General features: G+C 51.8%; 1 protein-coding gene across 3 annotated transcripts in view; it reads left to right on the plus strand.

Moving 5' to 3' along the window:
• The window catches only part of CUL9 (cullin 9), a 35,038-nt gene that overhangs the window by 10,669 nt on the left and 7,913 nt on the right, over nt 1-16,456 (plus strand). Inside the window, exons 10-30 of one of the 3 annotated variants that reach the window (XM_088831377.1) lie at nt 1,166-1,362; nt 1,740-1,957; nt 2,930-3,179; nt 3,280-3,385; nt 3,901-4,128; nt 4,364-4,454; nt 4,577-4,748; nt 6,086-6,191; nt 6,468-6,563; nt 6,769-6,944; nt 7,203-7,336; nt 7,689-7,868; nt 8,052-8,161; nt 8,237-8,419; nt 8,545-8,705; nt 8,952-9,177; nt 9,273-9,462; nt 14,654-14,799; nt 14,943-15,070; nt 15,200-15,425; nt 15,841-16,091. In XM_088831377.1, the coding sequence (XP_088687503.1) occupies nt 1,166-1,362; nt 1,740-1,957; nt 2,930-3,179; nt 3,280-3,385; nt 3,901-4,128; nt 4,364-4,454; nt 4,577-4,748; nt 6,086-6,191; nt 6,468-6,563; nt 6,769-6,944; nt 7,203-7,336; nt 7,689-7,868; nt 8,052-8,161; nt 8,237-8,419; nt 8,545-8,705; nt 8,952-9,177; nt 9,273-9,462; nt 14,654-14,799; nt 14,943-15,070; nt 15,200-15,425; nt 15,841-16,091 (3,575 nt within the window). Of the gene's footprint in view, nt 1-1,165; nt 1,363-1,739; nt 1,958-2,929; nt 3,180-3,279; nt 3,386-3,900; nt 4,129-4,363; nt 4,455-4,576; nt 4,749-6,085; nt 6,192-6,467; nt 6,564-6,768; nt 6,945-7,202; nt 7,337-7,688; nt 7,869-8,051; nt 8,162-8,236; nt 8,420-8,544; nt 8,706-8,951; nt 9,178-9,272; nt 9,463-14,653; nt 14,800-14,942; nt 15,073-15,199; nt 15,426-15,840; nt 16,092-16,456 lie in introns of all 3 variants that reach the window. The other 2 variants (XM_055405953.2, XM_055405954.2) reach the window with 2 other exon arrangements.

Below are 16,456 nucleotides of genomic sequence, written 5' to 3' on the forward strand. Positions count from 1 at the left end.
CAGCAGTCCAGTGGACTGGAGCACAGGTGCTCTTGAGGCAGTCTCTGCCTGAGGGAGGCCGACAAGCTCTTCCTTTATGGGGCCATTCTGCTGCTGCTTCTCCCCAGAGCAGCCAAGCATTCCTTGTCCAGGCCAGTCTGCTCGAAGAATTTCCTGATCCTTTCAAAGTGCATGAGCAAATGCTTCTAAACTCAAACTCTTGCCCTATAACAGAATTGCATCATTTTGTTTATAACTTAAGGTGTCCAGAATTCAGCTTGGAGTGGGGAGGGTAATGTAGCCAAAGGGAGAAAACCTCATTCTGAGGTGGCATTTGCCTGATGGGTCCAGCCTTCACTAGGGGATCGTCCTGAGGGGTATGTTCTTTGCTCCATCCCGACGAGTCAGCGCTTTCATCAGCCAAGACCTTCTCCACTCCGATGGTTTAGTGTTCATCCTAATTTCAGTTTCTCTGAGAACCAGCCAACACGTTTGCACATTCCAAGTATTTTTCCCTGTAATTCCAGCCTCACTTTGCCTGTGAGGCAACCCAAGTAGCCTCATCCAGGCAGGCTGGATACTGGCTTTGGCGGCCCGGGGACGGGGGTGGGAGTGTTGGCATACAGGTGGTAGCAGCAGCAGGGGAGAGGCCGAGGTTGCGTGGGGTGGGGTGGGGTGCAGACTTTGAGGAGAAGGGGGACTCAGAGCTTCCGTGGTTGGGATCAGGCATTAGAGGAACTGCAGAGAGGTAGGACGACTGGGAGGACAAGAAGTTACAGAACTTGAGGGAGAGGTTTTTCAAAGGGAGGAGCGGCCGAGTGAGTTGGAAGATGGCTTCAAGCAAAGTCTTGAATACATGTTGAGGCTGTGAAAGGGCTCCATCCGGATGGGACGCTGCAGACGGGTGGCTTCCCACCCCTGCACTCGTCGAGCCTCGGTCCTGGCAGAGAGAAGCTGTGGGCTCACGTTACCCCGGAGCCTTGGGTTTTCTGGTTGGCTTTCTTTTCTTTTCTTCCTTTATTATTCTTTTTAAGCCTTTGATGTCCCATCACTGCCTCTTTCATTTCTATTTGCAAACAGCTCAGCTGCCCCAGAGTTTGAGGTCTAGAATGCAGCCCGGCTCGCTCTCCTCTTCTGCACGGACGCCGTGCCCACTCCTGACTCTGTCTCCACACCCCCCACGCAGGCGCTGAAGATGCTGGCCATTGCCAGCTCCTCGGAGAACCCCACATTTGTCACTGGCCAAGATTCCGTCCATCCTTTGTTTGACGCCCAGATGACCAGGGAGATCTTCGCCAGCATTGACTCAGCCACCCGCCCGGACTCTGAGAGCCTGCTCCTCACTGTCCCTGCTGCTGTGATCCTGATGCTGAACACAGAGGGGTCAGAACCTCCCCTCCTGAATGCCAGACTCCTGTTAAGCCCCATGCCCTGCCGCTCCCCTGCACTGGGCTCTTATGCTCCGCTGAAGCTCCCTTCCCACTGTTGTCTCTGGATGAAATGCCCTGGCTCTCTCAGGGTGGCTCTAGAAGAGAAGCCAAGTGGTTGAGGGAAGGGAGGTTCCAGAGATCAGAGACCCCTGTCCTTCTTTCCTGGGGTTGGGAGGAGTGACCTGAGGTCAAGAGGCCAGGTGTCTGGCCTCGGGGGGACCCCTGGAACCCCTCTGTCCCCAGCTGCGGCCTCCTCCCTCTGTGCTGCCTCCCTGCTTCCGTCACATTCATTCTCCTTCAATTTCTTCCCGGGACGCCCCCTCCTCCCAGGTGCGCCTCCGCGGTGAGAAATGGCCTCCTCCTGCTCAACCTGCTTTTGTGCAACCACCACACGCTGGGAGACCAGCTCATCACCCACGAGCTGAGAGACACCTTGTTTAGACACTCGGGCATAGCCCCGGGGACAGAACCTATGCCCACCACCCGCACCATCCTCACGATGCTTCTCAGTCGCTACTCGGAGCCACCTGGCAGCCCCGAGCATGCAGGTACTGTCATGGAGGTAGTGGGTGTGCTGAGGAGCTGGTCCCCGCCCCGCCAGGAGGGCTCAGATTTACATCCTAGTTCCTTGCTAAAAGACATGATGACCCTTCAGAAAATGAATGAGGGCTTTCGTGCTCAAGTTAGGTCTCAAGTAGGACTTCCTGACCAGGAGGAGAGGGGACGTTTAGGATGGGTGCGGGGAGATTGGTCTTCTTTGTATAAACATAAAAGGGCTCCCATCTGTCTGAGCTGACTGCAGTCCACTCTTCCTGGTCACCGCAGGGTTGGTTGAAATGACTTCTAGAGAGGCCTTCTGTAGAGGAATTGTAAGTTATGGTACAGAAGTTTGTGACTTAGAATGTGAAATATTGATACCGTAGGGAAGAAATGCTCTGTATTGAATGCACAAGTGAAACCTAGAAGTATGGGGTTAAATTGAAATAGGCACTGTGTCTTTTAGTCTGTACTTCTGAAGCCACCGTGCTCGGTAGTATAGGGGACCTGACCATAATAGCTAGTATTTGTTGGCTTGTATAGTAGCACAGCTCACATTTAGTAATCAAAGAGAGTAGTGGGACCATATGAATTAAAACTCTGCTGTTTAACTTGACAGCGTTTGCCATACTGATTTTTTTTTTTTTTTTGGATATAGTCAGATATATGTTTAGTCCACCAACTCAATGGACATGAGTTTGAGCAAACTCTGGGAGTTGGTGAAGGACAGGGAAGCCTGGCAGACTGCAGTCCATGGGGTCGCAAAGAGTAGGACATGACCTAGCGACTGAATAACAACAAAGATATATATTTGGCACCAGAAAAAGAAGTCTGCCACCGTTGAGTAGAAACAGAAGATGTCCTCACAGCGGGCCGGGGTGGGGGGATTCGGGGGTGGTTTTCTGCATCTCTGCATCTCAGTCTGACCAGCTCGTGTGACTTTCCTTCATACCCATTTTTTTCCCTCCCATGTGTCTGGGCAGCAGCGCCGGAGACCCCCAGCACCCAGGGCCGGGAGGGGTCCCCTGAGCTGCTGATCCGATCCCTGGTGGGGGGCCCGTCTGCAGAACTCCTCCTGGACTTGGAGCACGTGCTGTGCCGAGAGGGTGGCCCGGGGGGCGCCTTGAGGCCCCTCCTCAAGCGCCTCCAGCAGGAGAGCCAGCCCTTCCTCCTGTTCCTGTGGACTCTGGATTCCCCCGGGCCCAATAAGGCCCTGCTGCTGATGGCGCTGAGGTGAGAGGCTGGGGTGGGGTGGGGTGGGGGGCACCCGTGTGTCGGGGGCAAGGGCAGCTGGCCGACTGCAGGGGCTTCACTTGTTGCCACCCCTCGCCAGGGTCATGACCCAGCTGCTGGATCACACTGAGGCCATGGTCCTCCCCTGGCATGAGGTCTTGGAGCCCTGCCTCAACTGTCTGAATGGCTCTGGCAGTGACTCTGAGGTACCCGAGCCCTGGCCAGGGTGGGCAGGGCAAGGCAGCCTGGGGGCACCAGCTGCCTGGTGAGGCCCTGGGGGGCACAGCACAGCCTCCCGGGACACTGGGAGGGAGTGGAGGAAGGAGCCCAGTGTCATCTGAGGGCCCCCAGAACCGAGGCCTCGCTGTGCATGAATTTTAGATTCTGGGTTTGGGAGAAGCCCAGATTCCCCAGTCCATGCAGTCCTTGCTCTCCGCCTGTTAGGGGGTGGGTGTGCCCCGTGGGGCAAGGCTCAGGCACCTCAGCTGGCCATTGCCAACTGGTGCCCGAGATCGGCTGGTCCTGGCAGGAGGAAGCCTGGGGAGCTGTGCCCGAGCGCTGCCCCTTGCCCCCGGGTCCTCACCCCAGCATTCTGTGCCATCTGTCTTTAGTACTGTGCTCTCAAGTTCTCCGAGCTCTCAGCCAGCGCACCCCCACGTGTAAGGCCACCCCCCAGTCTGCCCTTTGCGTCCCTGTGTTAATCTTGGCATCTCTGGGCCAGATCGCTCAGGAGCTGCTGTGCTTCCTGTATCGCCTGGCCTCCACGCACAAGGATTATGCAGTGGTGCTCTGTTGCCTGGGAGCCAAAGACGCCCTCACCAAGGTCCTGGAGAAGCACTCAGCTCAGCTGCTACTGGCTTGTGAGCTGCGGGACCTGGTGACGGAATGTGAGAAGCACGCCCAGCTCTACAGTAACCTCACCTCCAGCATCCTGGCGGGCTGCATTCAGGTGAGGAGCGTGCTTGTCCAGGCTGAGGGAGGCAGGGGAAGGGGCCTCTCAGTGTCCCTCTTTGGCACAAGTGGTGGCGGATCTAGGGCCCTTGTTCCCCAGCCCTTACCCCACGAGGTTCTGTTCTGCCAGGATTCTGGAGAAAGGGGCTGAGTGCTCTGTCGCCTCTTGACTTTCTCCACGTGTGTCTCCGTGCCCCCTCCCCACACCCTTTCTCTCCACGTCCCGGCTGCAGATGGTGCTGGGCCAGATCGAAGACCACAGACGAACCCACCGCCCCATCAACATCCCCTTCTTCGACGTGTTCCTCAGGCACCTCTGCCAGGGTTTGTGCCCCCATCTGCTTCCTCCCGCGGCCACCCCAGCCTCTGCTCCCCCTTCCCTTCCTGCTCCCTCGTCCCCTTCCCATCTTCCCTCTCAAGTAACCGGGCTTCCCGTGGGCGTGCAGGCTCCAGCATGGAGGTGAAGGAGGACAAGTGCTGGGAGAAGGTGGAGGTGTCGTCCAACCCGCACCGGGCCAGCAAGCTGACGGACCGCAACCCCAAGACCTACTGGGAGTCCAATGGCAGCACCGGCTCCCACTTCATCACCTTGCACATGCACCGCGGCATTCTTGTGAGGTGTGAGCACGCCCGTGTCCACATGTCCACACACACAAATATTCTGACACGCCCCAGTATATGTCCTCAAAGAATTAACTACATCCACACAACCCCGACTTACGCCCTGTGCCCGAGGGACCTCACACCCGTTTTGTGAAGTGAACAGACACATGTGTCGGCCTGATCTCCCTGAGCACAGTGTAGACCTCCCCTGTCTCCCCGAGCCTGCTCCCTCCACCAGACCTGCGTCGCCACCCTGTGCTTTGATCGAGGCAGAGCAGCAGCTGACCCACTCCCTGTGTGGGCACTGGTTTGTTGTGTGCTGTGTGCCAGGTGCCCATAAGGGGCCTGTCTATGGGGATCTGACAGTCTTACTGGGGAGCCAGGCTGGGAAATCAGCAAGAGAGAGTAAGAAAAAGGTGATAGTTGACAGGTGCCCTGGATCCTGATGCCAACTGAGATCTCAGAGGAGGCTGCAAACAGAGGGACTGAATGGGTTAAGTTTGTGGTAGAAACTGGCTGGGTAGAGAGAGGCCAACAGATACAGCGACAGCATCTGTGCAGAACGGAAGCAAGAAACAGTGATGTACTGAGGGGAACTTAAGGCAATTGTGTTTGGCTGGGATGAAGGGTCTGTGTAGTGAAGTAGCAGGAGAGGAAGCTGGAAAAGGAGTCAGAATCGGTTGAGTGTTATTCTGAAATTTGAGGAGCCACTGAAGGATTTTTAAGAGGGGAAAAGAAAAAAGTAGGGTTTTTTATTTAGAGAACTCTGGCAGTTACGTGAATTTGGCTGGCAGGCCGGGACAGAGTTGGAAGGTTTGCTGAGTGAGGAATGTTCAGTGAGGCGGCGGGAACGGGACTAGACAGCGAGGAGGCGGGGAAGAGAGTTGAGAGGTGCTCTGCGGTCCCTGCCGCTGGCTGGGTGAGGGGAACCGCGAGGGAGATGTCACGTGGCCTAGTTGGATAGCTGGATGGGCGCCAGTTCTTTTTCCCAGGAGAGAGGTGGGAAGAGGAGCAGGTTTCTGCGGACAGATGACCAATGCGTGTGGGCAGGTGGACCTGGAGGTGCCTGTGGGCGCGGCACGGACCTGTCTGTTGGATGTTCTGCATGCAAGCTCAGGAGAGCAGTCTAGGGTAGAGACGTGAATTTGGAGCCCTTCGGGTGTTAACTTTCAGCCAAAACCATGGGTTTAAGTGAGATTGCTTTGTGGGAAGGTAAAGGGAAGAGCAGGGAGCCTGGGGAAGACCATAGCTTAAGCAGAGGACAGGATTCTGAAGAGGATGTGGTGGGCAGAAGTGGTTGTGCACCAAGATCAGGGCCCTTGGTTCTGACTGAGTCCTTTCTCCTCTCCCAGGCAGCTGACTCTTCTGGTGGCCAGCGAGGACTCGAGTTACATGCCAGCCCGGGTGGTGGTGTTTGGGGGTGACAGTGCCAGCTGCATCAACACGGAGCTCAATACGGTGGGGACCCCATGCCCACGCCCCCTTACTTTCCATCCTTCTGTTGGTCCCGGGGGCCTTATTGGGTGGACCCAGTGCCTGTGGAGCTCCCACATCCCCTCCTCCCGGGCAGGCGCTGCTTTGTAAGCTGCGAGAGTGGAGTCAGGGCTGGGGAGCTGCATAGATCCACAGGCGCAGGATGGGAGGGGTGAGGGGCGCACACCGTCGCAAGCTCAGTTGCTGTCAGCAGCCTTGCGGCTCCACTCCTGTCTCTCCCTCTTTTCCTTGCCCCGCCAGGTGAATGTGACGCCCTCCGCCAGCCGGGTGGTCCTCCTGGAGAACCTGAGCCGCGTCTGGCCCGTCATCCAGATCCGCATAAAGCGCTGCCAGCAGGTGGGACTGGGGGACTGTGGGGCATGGGGTCCAGGAGGAAGCAAAGGCTCTCCCTAGCGGCTGGTTCTCCAGTGTTCGGGAGCCAGGCTTAGATTAAGGGTCCTCCTCAGTGTGCTTGCGGTGTGTGGCCCAGGAGCCTGCTGAGTTCCAGAGAGGCGGGAGTGCCTCCAGGGAGCCGAAGGGATGAGAACTGTGCCCCTTGCAGGGCGGCATCGACACCCGGGTTCGGGGTGTGGAGGTCCTCGGCCCCAAGCCTACTTTCTGGCCGCTGTTCCGAGAGCAGCTGTGTCGCCGTACGTGTCTCTTCTACACCATTCGGGCCCAAGCCTGGAGCCGGGACATCGCGGAGGACCGCAAGCGTCTCCTCCAGCTCTGTCCCAGGTAGGTGGGCAGGGAGCTGGGGGATGGCTAAGGCAGCAGGGTGCGGCCCAGGAGATATGGTTAGTTGGGGGAGGAGGGGAGCGGAGTTTGAAAGATCAAGCAGCAGCCAGAGGAGGGAACAGAGCAGAGGCCAGAAGTGTGTGGTAGTGGGGGAGCAGGGTGAAGGATCAGCTCATCCAGGGTGATCGAGAGTGGAGTGCAGGTTGGTGGAGGCCTGGGGAAGTCTTTAATCCTGGACCAGACACTCTTTGTCCCCAGACTGAACAGGGTTTTGCGTCACGAGCAGAATTTTGCAGATCGCTTCCTCCCTGATGAAGAGGCTGCCCAAGCGCTGGGCAAGACCTGCTGGGAGGCCCTGGTCAGCCCCCTGGTGCAGAACATCACCTGCCCGGGTAACCGCTCCACCCCAGCCCCACTAACCTGCTCCTTGTAATCATCCCCACGGCTGACCTGAGCTAATGCTCTTGGCTCTCTTGGTTCCTGTCTCTATCCCCGAAGGCCTGTCGCCTCAGTGTCCTCTCCTCCCTGCCCCAGGGACTGCTCCCTGGGACTCTGGTGTTTGAATCCTCCCCACCCCGACCCCGTCCCCACGTCCCCTGACTCCAGCGGAAGCAGACCTTGGTGCGGGGAGGACTGGGGCCCTGCTGCCCCCGGATCCTTTCCGTGCAGTCTCTTCTCCTCTCTCCTTGCGGGTTCTGCATTCCGTCCCCCATGGAGGCCTGTTCCTGACCTGTCTTCTTGTAGACGCAGCAGGTGTGAGCTCCCTGGGGTGGCTGCTGGGTCAGTACCTAGAGCAGAGGGAGAGCTCTCGGAAGCCCCGGAGTCGGGCCGCAGCCTTTGCCTCTCGTGTGCGGCGCCTTTGCCACTTGCTGGTGCATGTGGAGCCTCCTCCCGGACCTTCTCCTGAGCCAGCCGCCCAGCCCCGTGAGTCCCAGCCGTGGCCGGCTGAATTAAGAATCTGGGTGGCGGTGCAATCTGGTTCCTCTCTCCTGAGTTTGATTCTTCCTTTCTGCCTTGCCATGGGCCTTCCCGGAACTGAGTTCCCCGGACACTGGGACTCACCCAGCGGCTGAGATGAGCCTGTTCCTTTGCCCTCTGTGTCCACAGCCAGCAAGAGCAGTAAGGGTCAGGACCGGAGCCCTGGGCCTTCCCCGGTTCTTCCAAGCAGCAGCCTGAGGAACATAACGCAGTGCTGGCTGAGTGTGGTACAGGAGCAGGTAGGCAGGGGGGCTGAGGTCGGGGCAGCCGTGGCTGCTGGGTGGCCCGTGGGCTGCGATTTCCCATCTCCACAGGTCAGCACGTTCCTGGCTGCGGCCTGGAGGGCCCCGGACTTCATGCCCCGCTACTGTAAACTCTACGAGCGCTTGCAGAGGGCAGGCTTGGAGCTCTTTGGGCCCCGGGCGGCCTTCACGCTGGCCCTGCGCAGCGGCTTCTCTGGCGCCTTGCTCCAGCAGTCTTTCCTCACCGCTGCCCACGTGAGTGCTGGGCCCAGCAGCTTCCCAGGCCCCTTCTGCTCTGCCCTTTCATCTCCTTCCTCCCCCCACCCCCGAAACTCTGCTCCCTCTTCATGGTTTGCTGCCGCCCTTTCCGTTGCCCCCAGATGAGTGAGCAGTTCGCCCGGCACATTGACCAGCAGATCCAGAGTGGCCTGACAGGTGGAACTCCTGGAGTGGAAGTGCTGGGGCGGCTCCAGTGGCACCTGGAGCCCATCATGGTCCTCTCTGGCCTGGAGCTCGCCACAACTTTTGAGCACTTCTACCAGTGAGTGTGGGTCTGGAGAGGCAGGGTGTGCGAGGCCTAGAGTCTGAGGGTTGGGGGAGACCTGAGTCTTAGAGGGAAGGCAAGGGAGGTGCAGTGGGGAGGTGAGGTTAAGATGCAGAGATGGCCGTGGCCTTGGGGAGGGGGAGAATGAGAGGCAGGCTGCAACAGGGGGAAACCTATGTTCTGGAGTGGGAGGCCCTGCTGCGCGCCCACATTGAGGCTTGGCCTGGGCTCTGCACGCTGCAGGCACTACATGGCGGACCGTCTCCTGAGCTTGGGCTCAAGCTGGCTGGAGGGGGCCGTGCTGGAGCAGATCGGCCTTTGTTTCCCCAACCGCCTCCCCCAGCAGATGTTGCGGAGCCTGAGCACCTCAGAGGAGCTGCAGCGCCAGTTCCATGTATACCAGCTCCAGCAGCTGGACAAGCTGTTCTTGGAGCAGGAGGACGAGGAGGAACAGGGCCTGGAAGAAGAGGTAAGAGCAAGGGAAAGAGCGGGCGAATAGGGGAGCAGGAAAATGTGGACCAAACAAGGGAGCCCAAGAGCCCTTGGAATCCTTCTGTCTCTCAGGAGGAAGAGGAGGAAGAGGAGGCCAAGAAAGAGCTCTTTATCGAAGATCCAAGCCCAGCAGTCTCTGTACTGGTCCTGTCACCACGCTGCTGGCCGGTCTCTCCTCTCTGCTACCTGTACCATCCCAGAAAGTGCCTTCCCACAGAATTCTGTGATGCCCTCGACCGCTTCTCCAGTTTCTACAGCCAGAGTGAGGAGATAGGGACAGGCAGTTGGAGATTGGGGTGAGATTTGGGGTGGCATCTCAGAGAGGAGGAGGAGAGAGGATCTTTGGACAGGAATGCGTAGATAGGAAGCTACGTGGTCTCTCGATAGAACCATCCCTAGGGAAGGAAGGGTGGAGAAGTGTGGGTTAGATCTTCATTGATCTCTCTCTTATTTTCTTCACCTTTGTATGAACTTGCTCTGTTTTTCCTTTTTTAACTTCAAGTTGTATGCTTATTTAATTTTTAGTCTTTTCAGACTTCTGGTTTTCAAATGAAAGTATTTAAGGTTGTTCATTTCCTATTGACATTGCTTTAGCTGCATTCAGTAAGTTCTTGGTTTTTGTTTTGAAGAGTTTTTTTTTAATTGAGGTAGAATTATTATTCAATGAAGCACACAAATCTTCATTATAGCTTGATGAAATTTATATCCGTATGCCCTCCTGTAAGCAGCACCCCCACCCAGTCAAGATATAGAACATTGGCAGCGCAACAGAAGGCTTCCTCCATCATGTCCCCTTTCTAGTCAGCATCTTCCAGGAGAAATTACTCCTTTCCCTTTTGTCGTCGTACGTTTCCACCTTCAGTTTAAACATCATATAGGTGGAATCGTAGAGTATGTAGTCTGCGGTGTCTGATGTCTCTCACTGGACGTAACATCTGTGGGAGTTTTTCGGGTTGCCAGTTAGATCATTACTTTGTCCTTTTCATTGCTGATTCACGTTCCACTGCTTGAATTATGGATATTTGGGATGTCACATAAGTTTTTATCATGTAGTACTTGATTTTTGTTTAGTTCTAAGAATTTTCTAATTGCCATTTTATTTCTTTGATTTATTAGTTTCCTGGAAGTATATTGTATATTTTTAAGTTTCCAGACTTTTTTTTTTTTTTTGCCTAGTCATCTTTTGGTTTGATTTTAACCTCCACTCCCTGTGGCCAAAGAAGGTGATTTCTGTGATTCTGAATCTTTGCATTTAGTGAGACTTATTTCATGGCCTAGAAGTGATCAGATTTTATAAGCGTTCTGTGTGTGATTAAGAAGAATGTGTACTCTTCAACCATTGGATACAGGATTCTATTTATTCCTCTAAATTGACCTTGTTAATTGTGTTGTGCAAATCTGTATCCTTACTCATTTTTGTTTGCTTGATTTATTACTTAGAGAAGTATGCTACAATTTACCATTGCAATAGTGAAGCTTTAAACTTCTGGTCATGTCAGTTTTACTTTATATATTTTTTGACTACGTTATCAGATACAAGGTTAAAATCATTTACCAGTAGATAATAATAGATAGAACTTTATATAGCAATAATAATAGAACTTTCTGCAATGATGGAAAAGTTCTTTTCTGTGCTGTCAAAAATGACAGCCATTCATGTCTATTGAGCACTTGAAATGGGACTAGTGTGACTGAGGAACTCAGTATTTAATTTTAGGTACTTTAGAGTTTAATGTCAAATAGCCACACGTGGTGAGTGGCTACTGCATAGTGGACTATGTAGATTTAGAATCTTCATGGTCAGTTGAGCCTTATTGTAATGAAATAACCATATTTCTTTCTAGTGAAGTTTTTTTCTCTTAAGGTCTGTTTTTATCTGGTATTAATAGTATACCAGCTTTCTTTGATTGGTATCTTTCTAGTATGTCTATTTCTACCCTTTTACTGTTTTCTTTTGGATTGATTGTTATTTTAGGTCTCTTTTATTGTGGTAAAATATGACTAGCATACTTTGCCATTTTACACATTTTAAGTATAAAATTCAGTTGTCCTTTTACTTGAAAATTGTTTAATTTGGAAATAATTTTAAATTTACAGAAAAACAATTGTAAGAATAATATGAAGAGCACTCGTGAATTCTTTTCTTTTTAAATGTATTTATTTTAGGCTGCCCTGGATCATTGCTGCTGTGCACAGGCTTTCTCTGGTTGCAGTGAGTAGGGTCTGCTCGCTAGTTTCGGTGTGCAAGCTAGTCATTGTGGTGGGTTTTCTCATTGTGAAGCAGAGGCTCTAGGCACAAGGGCTTCAGTAGTTGCCACGCGTGGGCTCAGTAGTTATGGCTTGCTTGCCCCATGGCATGTGGAATCTTCTCAGACCAGGGATCAAACCCATGTACTCTGCATTGACAGACAGATTCTCAATCACTGGACCATCAGGGAAGTCCTTATATACTCTTCATCCAAGTTTACCTGTGGTTAACATTTGGCTCCATTTGCTTTTTTTTATTTGCTCTTTGTGTACATAGACATACTATGTATGTATATGTGTGTATATTTTTTTCATTAACCATCGCTTACATGTTGGTTCTTTGCCCCTAAATAATATACATTTCGTAAGAATAAAATGTTCTTTTATGAAACCAGCACTCCATTTATTACTTTCCAATATGTAACATTCATATAATACTTTTAATCTGCTGTCCATATTCCAGTTTTGTCAATTACTCCATAATGTCTTTTTTTTTTTCCAGTCCTGGAGAGGATCCGGTTCAGGGGCACCTGTTGCGTTTAGTTGTCATGTCTCTAGTCTCCTTTAATCTGCAGCAGTTCCACAGGCTTTCTTTGTCTTTTATGATATTGACACTTAAGGAGATATAATCCTTTAAAATTTTCTAATTCCTTCTTTTAAGCTTATGTATTTCTGGATTCAAGTTACACATTCCTGGCCAGAGTACTAAGTGATGTTATATCTTCCAAGGATATTATACGTGGAACCACAGGATTACCATCCGCTCCTTGTTTGTAATGTTAATTTTGATAGCCTGGTCAAGAGGTGGTTTGATTTCTCCACTGTACAGTTAATATTTTTTCCCTTGCTACTGTTAATAAGCAATCTGTTGGCAGTATACTTTAAAGCATGCCAGTATTCTACTCTCATCAGAATTTCCCCCAGTAGCATTTTACGTTATTTTTTAGCCACCCATGCAGCTTGCGGGGTCTTAGTTCCCCAACCAGGGATTGAACTGGGCCCTGGCAGTGGAATCAGTAAGTCCTAACCACTGGACCTCCAGGGAATTCCCTCATTGTACTTTTAACTTTGATTTCCTTTTATATTTTAGACATGTGTCTTTATTTAAAATATTAATACCTAGAACCTGTTTTCTAATCAGCCTAAAATCTCTTTTTGAATTATCAGTTTTTGTCTAGTTATTATAAATAATGACATTTGATATTTATTTTTGGTTTACTCTTCTTATAATTTTAAATTTTAGTTATTTAATATATACAGGAATATGTAAAACATACAGTTAAAGCAAGAAAATTGAGTAGAACACTAACAGCTATGATTCTGCCCTGGGATTTTGTGCGTTCTGTTATTTTGGATTTTTTTAAAAATTCCTTTTTGTCTCAGTTTTGGAAGTTAGGCATTCTGTTTCTATAGTTGATTGCTCTTATATTTTTAATGTAAGTGTAACTTGTTACTGTCACCTCCCATCTCCCTGAAGGAGGGAAGGACCACAGAAAGTCTGATCCCCGTCCTATGCCTGTGCTTCTCTCCCAGCTGGTGATTATTGTTATTGTTTTATTCTGTTTGGATTTGCCATCATGCCAGTTGCTTTGGTCACCATTCCTTTTGTACCTTGATCCTTCTTTCTGAATTCAGTTTTCTTCCTAAAGTACATTATTTAGAAGTTTCTTAATTGATGAAGTATTGTTAGAAAACCTTTATCCGTTTTTATTTTAGAATGGCTGATTTTCATCTTCATTTAGAAAATCTTTTTATTGTGAGAAATTTTGATATGCCAAAAAGCAGACAGAATAAGCTTCAGTATATCAACATGTATCAGTTCATGGCCAATTTTGCTTCATCTGTACCCCACCCACTTTCCCCATCCCTCAGATAAAGACCCCTTTTAAAAGCCAGGATTCTATAATTAATTATCAAACTTATAGAAATTAGTAGTAGTTCCTAGTATTATCAGATATACAGTCAGTATTCATATGTCCCTAATTATCTTGAGCTTTTTAGAGTTTTTGGTGGGTTTTTTTTTGCCTACTGAGGATCCAGATAAAGCCCACATTTTACATTTGATGAGTTATATCTCTCGTCTCCCTCAGTGTATAGATCCCTGCCTCTGTTTTCCTCCCCTCTTGCATTTGTTTGTGGGGGACTGGGTGGTTGTCCAGAGTTGTCCACAGGCAGGATTGTGTCTACCTAGTGTCCTCTAGTGCGGTCCTCTGTCTCCTCCTTTCCTGAAGACCGATATTTAGGTGTTCAGATGTAGGAGCTTATTTAGATTCTGGGTTGATTTTCTTAGCCTAGGACATGTCATAGGTGGTATCGTGTACTTCCTTCAGGAGGTTGTCTTTCTATGTGATGTTGAAGTGGATTTCAACATTGTCAAATCTATACATTTTATATAATTTCCTATCAACTGTTGGCTAGACATTCATTCTCATTACCATTAGGGTTAGGAGCTAGTGACATTCTACTTTTGTCATCCTCTCTCCATGCATTAGCCAGAAGGCTCTATCTATAGAGAGAGCCTTTCTCTCATCAGCTTTTTGATTACCTTGAAGGTCTGTTTATACAGGAAAGTCTTGATTCTCTTTTCCTCTCCCTCTTTTTTAACCACTTTTCAAAATAAGGTATTGGTTCTCTAGCTTCATCCAAAGATGACCCATGAGGTCTTTGAAAAATAGAAGATATCATTATGAGCTCATGGCTTTTTAAATATTTCATGTTTTTCAGTACATCACAGGTGTTTTGTTTTTTTTTTGACGTTCACATTGTCCCATCTTGGGCCAGAGAGCACCTCTCAGTCTGGTTCCTTTTGATACCCTCTCCTTGTGACAGCATCCTTGATTTCTAGTCTGAGCAGACACCCCAGGCTCACAGTGGGCAGCAGAGACTCAGCCTAGCAGATCTCTAAACTGTCAAGTTCCCTGGGAGCAAAGCCCAGCTCTCCTCTCTGGTGTTTCTGCTGTGGCGCTCACCTGGCACAGGGCTGGGCACAGGGTAGGCTCCCAGACCCCTATGCAGACACAGAGGGGCTGTGCTCGGGACGCTGGATGAGTTGTGTGTGTGAGCATGAGTGCTGGGCCCTGCGCCCCACAGAGACTAGCAGAGCCTGGCGAATGCTACATGCTCTCGCCGCAGCCCTGACCCCGCGCCGCAGCCCTGACTCCTCGCTTCCCCTGCTGTTTCCACTTCTTCCCTCGACACTCTCCCAGGTCAGAATCATCCCATCCTGGACGTGGGGCCACACCGGCGACTTCAGTGGACGTGGCTGGGCCGGGCGGAGCTGCAGTTCGGGGACCAGACACTGCATGTGTCCACCGTGCAGATGTGGCTGCTGCTGCATTTCAATCAGATGGAGGTGCCTCAGCTCCTCGGCCTCTCTGTCTCCTCCTCCACTTCGTCTGTCACTCTTTTCCTCAACTCTGTCTATCCCACCTTCTGTCCCTCCTCTTCCTTTGCCTTGACTGTCTGCTCCTGACTGGCCCTGTTTCTCCCACCCAGGAGGTGTCAGTAGAGGCTTTGCTGAAGAATTCTGACCTCAGCCCCGAGCTGCTGCTCCAGGCCCTCCTACCCCTCACCTCAGACAGTGGCCCTTTGACCCTGCAGGAGGGTCAGGACTTCCCACCTAGGGGTAGGTCCGAGGTGGTGGGGCTGGGCTGAGCCTCTGCTTCCAGGGGGTGGGCTCTCCAGGTGGGGGTGATACAGGGGATAAGAATGGAGTCCCCTTTGCCCTCACTCGTCTATCCTTTCCCCTCTTTGGGCGCTGACTGGGAGCGGGTTCCAGGTGTGGTGCGTCTCCGGGAGCCTGGGCTCCGGCCCCGTGGGGAGGCCCTGTGGCTGCTGCCTCCCCAGACATACCTAAACGTGGAGAAGGATGAAGGCCGGACCCTGGAGCAGAAGAGGAACCTCCTGAGCTGTCTTCTTGTCCGTATTCTCAAAGCCCACGGGGAGAAGGGCCTCCACATTGACCAACTGGTTTGTCTGGTAAGCACAGGGGACCCTGATGGTGGGGGGAGGGGGAGGGAGTCGTGCTTGGGGGTGGGGTGGGGGGCAGGGGTCAACATGGGGAAGGTGGGTGACATTCCTATCTGGGTTTTCTATTCCTGATGGGAAGTTAGAAGGTGGAGACCAGACATGAGTGCTGACCATGTGCCAGGCTCTATTCTAGAGAGTTTCCATGATTAAGTTATTTAATCACACACAGAAATACTTTGAGATTGGTGGTGTTGGTATTACTACTACTATTATCATCCCCATTTAACAGATAAGAAAAATGAGGCATGAGTTAGTAACTGATCCATAGTCAGGCAGCTCGTAAGTGGAAGAGCCGGGCACTGATCCAGGCAGGCTGGCTACTCCAGGTAACCACAGCCCACCTGTTTCCTCACCTCCCATCCAGGTTCTGGAGGCCTGGCACAAGGGTCCAAATCCTCCTGGAAGCCTGGGCCGCGCCATTGCCAGGGGTGTGGCCTGTACCAGCACGGACGTCCTCTCTTGCATTCTTCACCTCCTGGGCCAGGGCTATGTGGAACGGCGGGATGACTGGCCCCAGATCCTCACGTATGCCACCCCGGAGCCCTCGGGGCCCTGCAGGGGCCAGGCAGAGATCCCCTTCTTTGGCAGCCAGACCTCTGAGACCTCCAAAATGAGGTAGCCACCGCTAGCCCCGTGCCCCTTGCTCCAGGGCCCCTCAGGACGGATGGCACCTCAGTGACACGAGAGGGGTCACAGTACCAAAGCCAGGCTACCAGAACAAAAATATGTCATTTCTTTCTTTGTCTAGCACCATTTTCCCCATCCCTGATGAGAGACACTAGTCCTCATCCCCACTCCCAGCGTCATCACCCCCTTTGCTTCCTTCCCAGGCAGGGGCGTTGCTGTCCCCAGACTCCTAAAGCCAGCCCTTAGGTAGGAGTCCAAGACTCGTAAACTCCTTTCTGGGTATCTTTCATTTTAAGCAGAATTGAAATACTGGGCAGTCACATACTGAGTACTAACTATGCACTCTGCTCAGT

This window comes from Moschus berezovskii, chromosome 23, assembly GCF_049115385.1.
Source record: "Moschus berezovskii isolate FMDL1 chromosome 23, NW_MosBer_1.0, whole genome shotgun sequence".
Lineage (NCBI taxonomy): Eukaryota > Metazoa > Chordata > Mammalia > Artiodactyla > Moschidae > Moschus > Moschus berezovskii.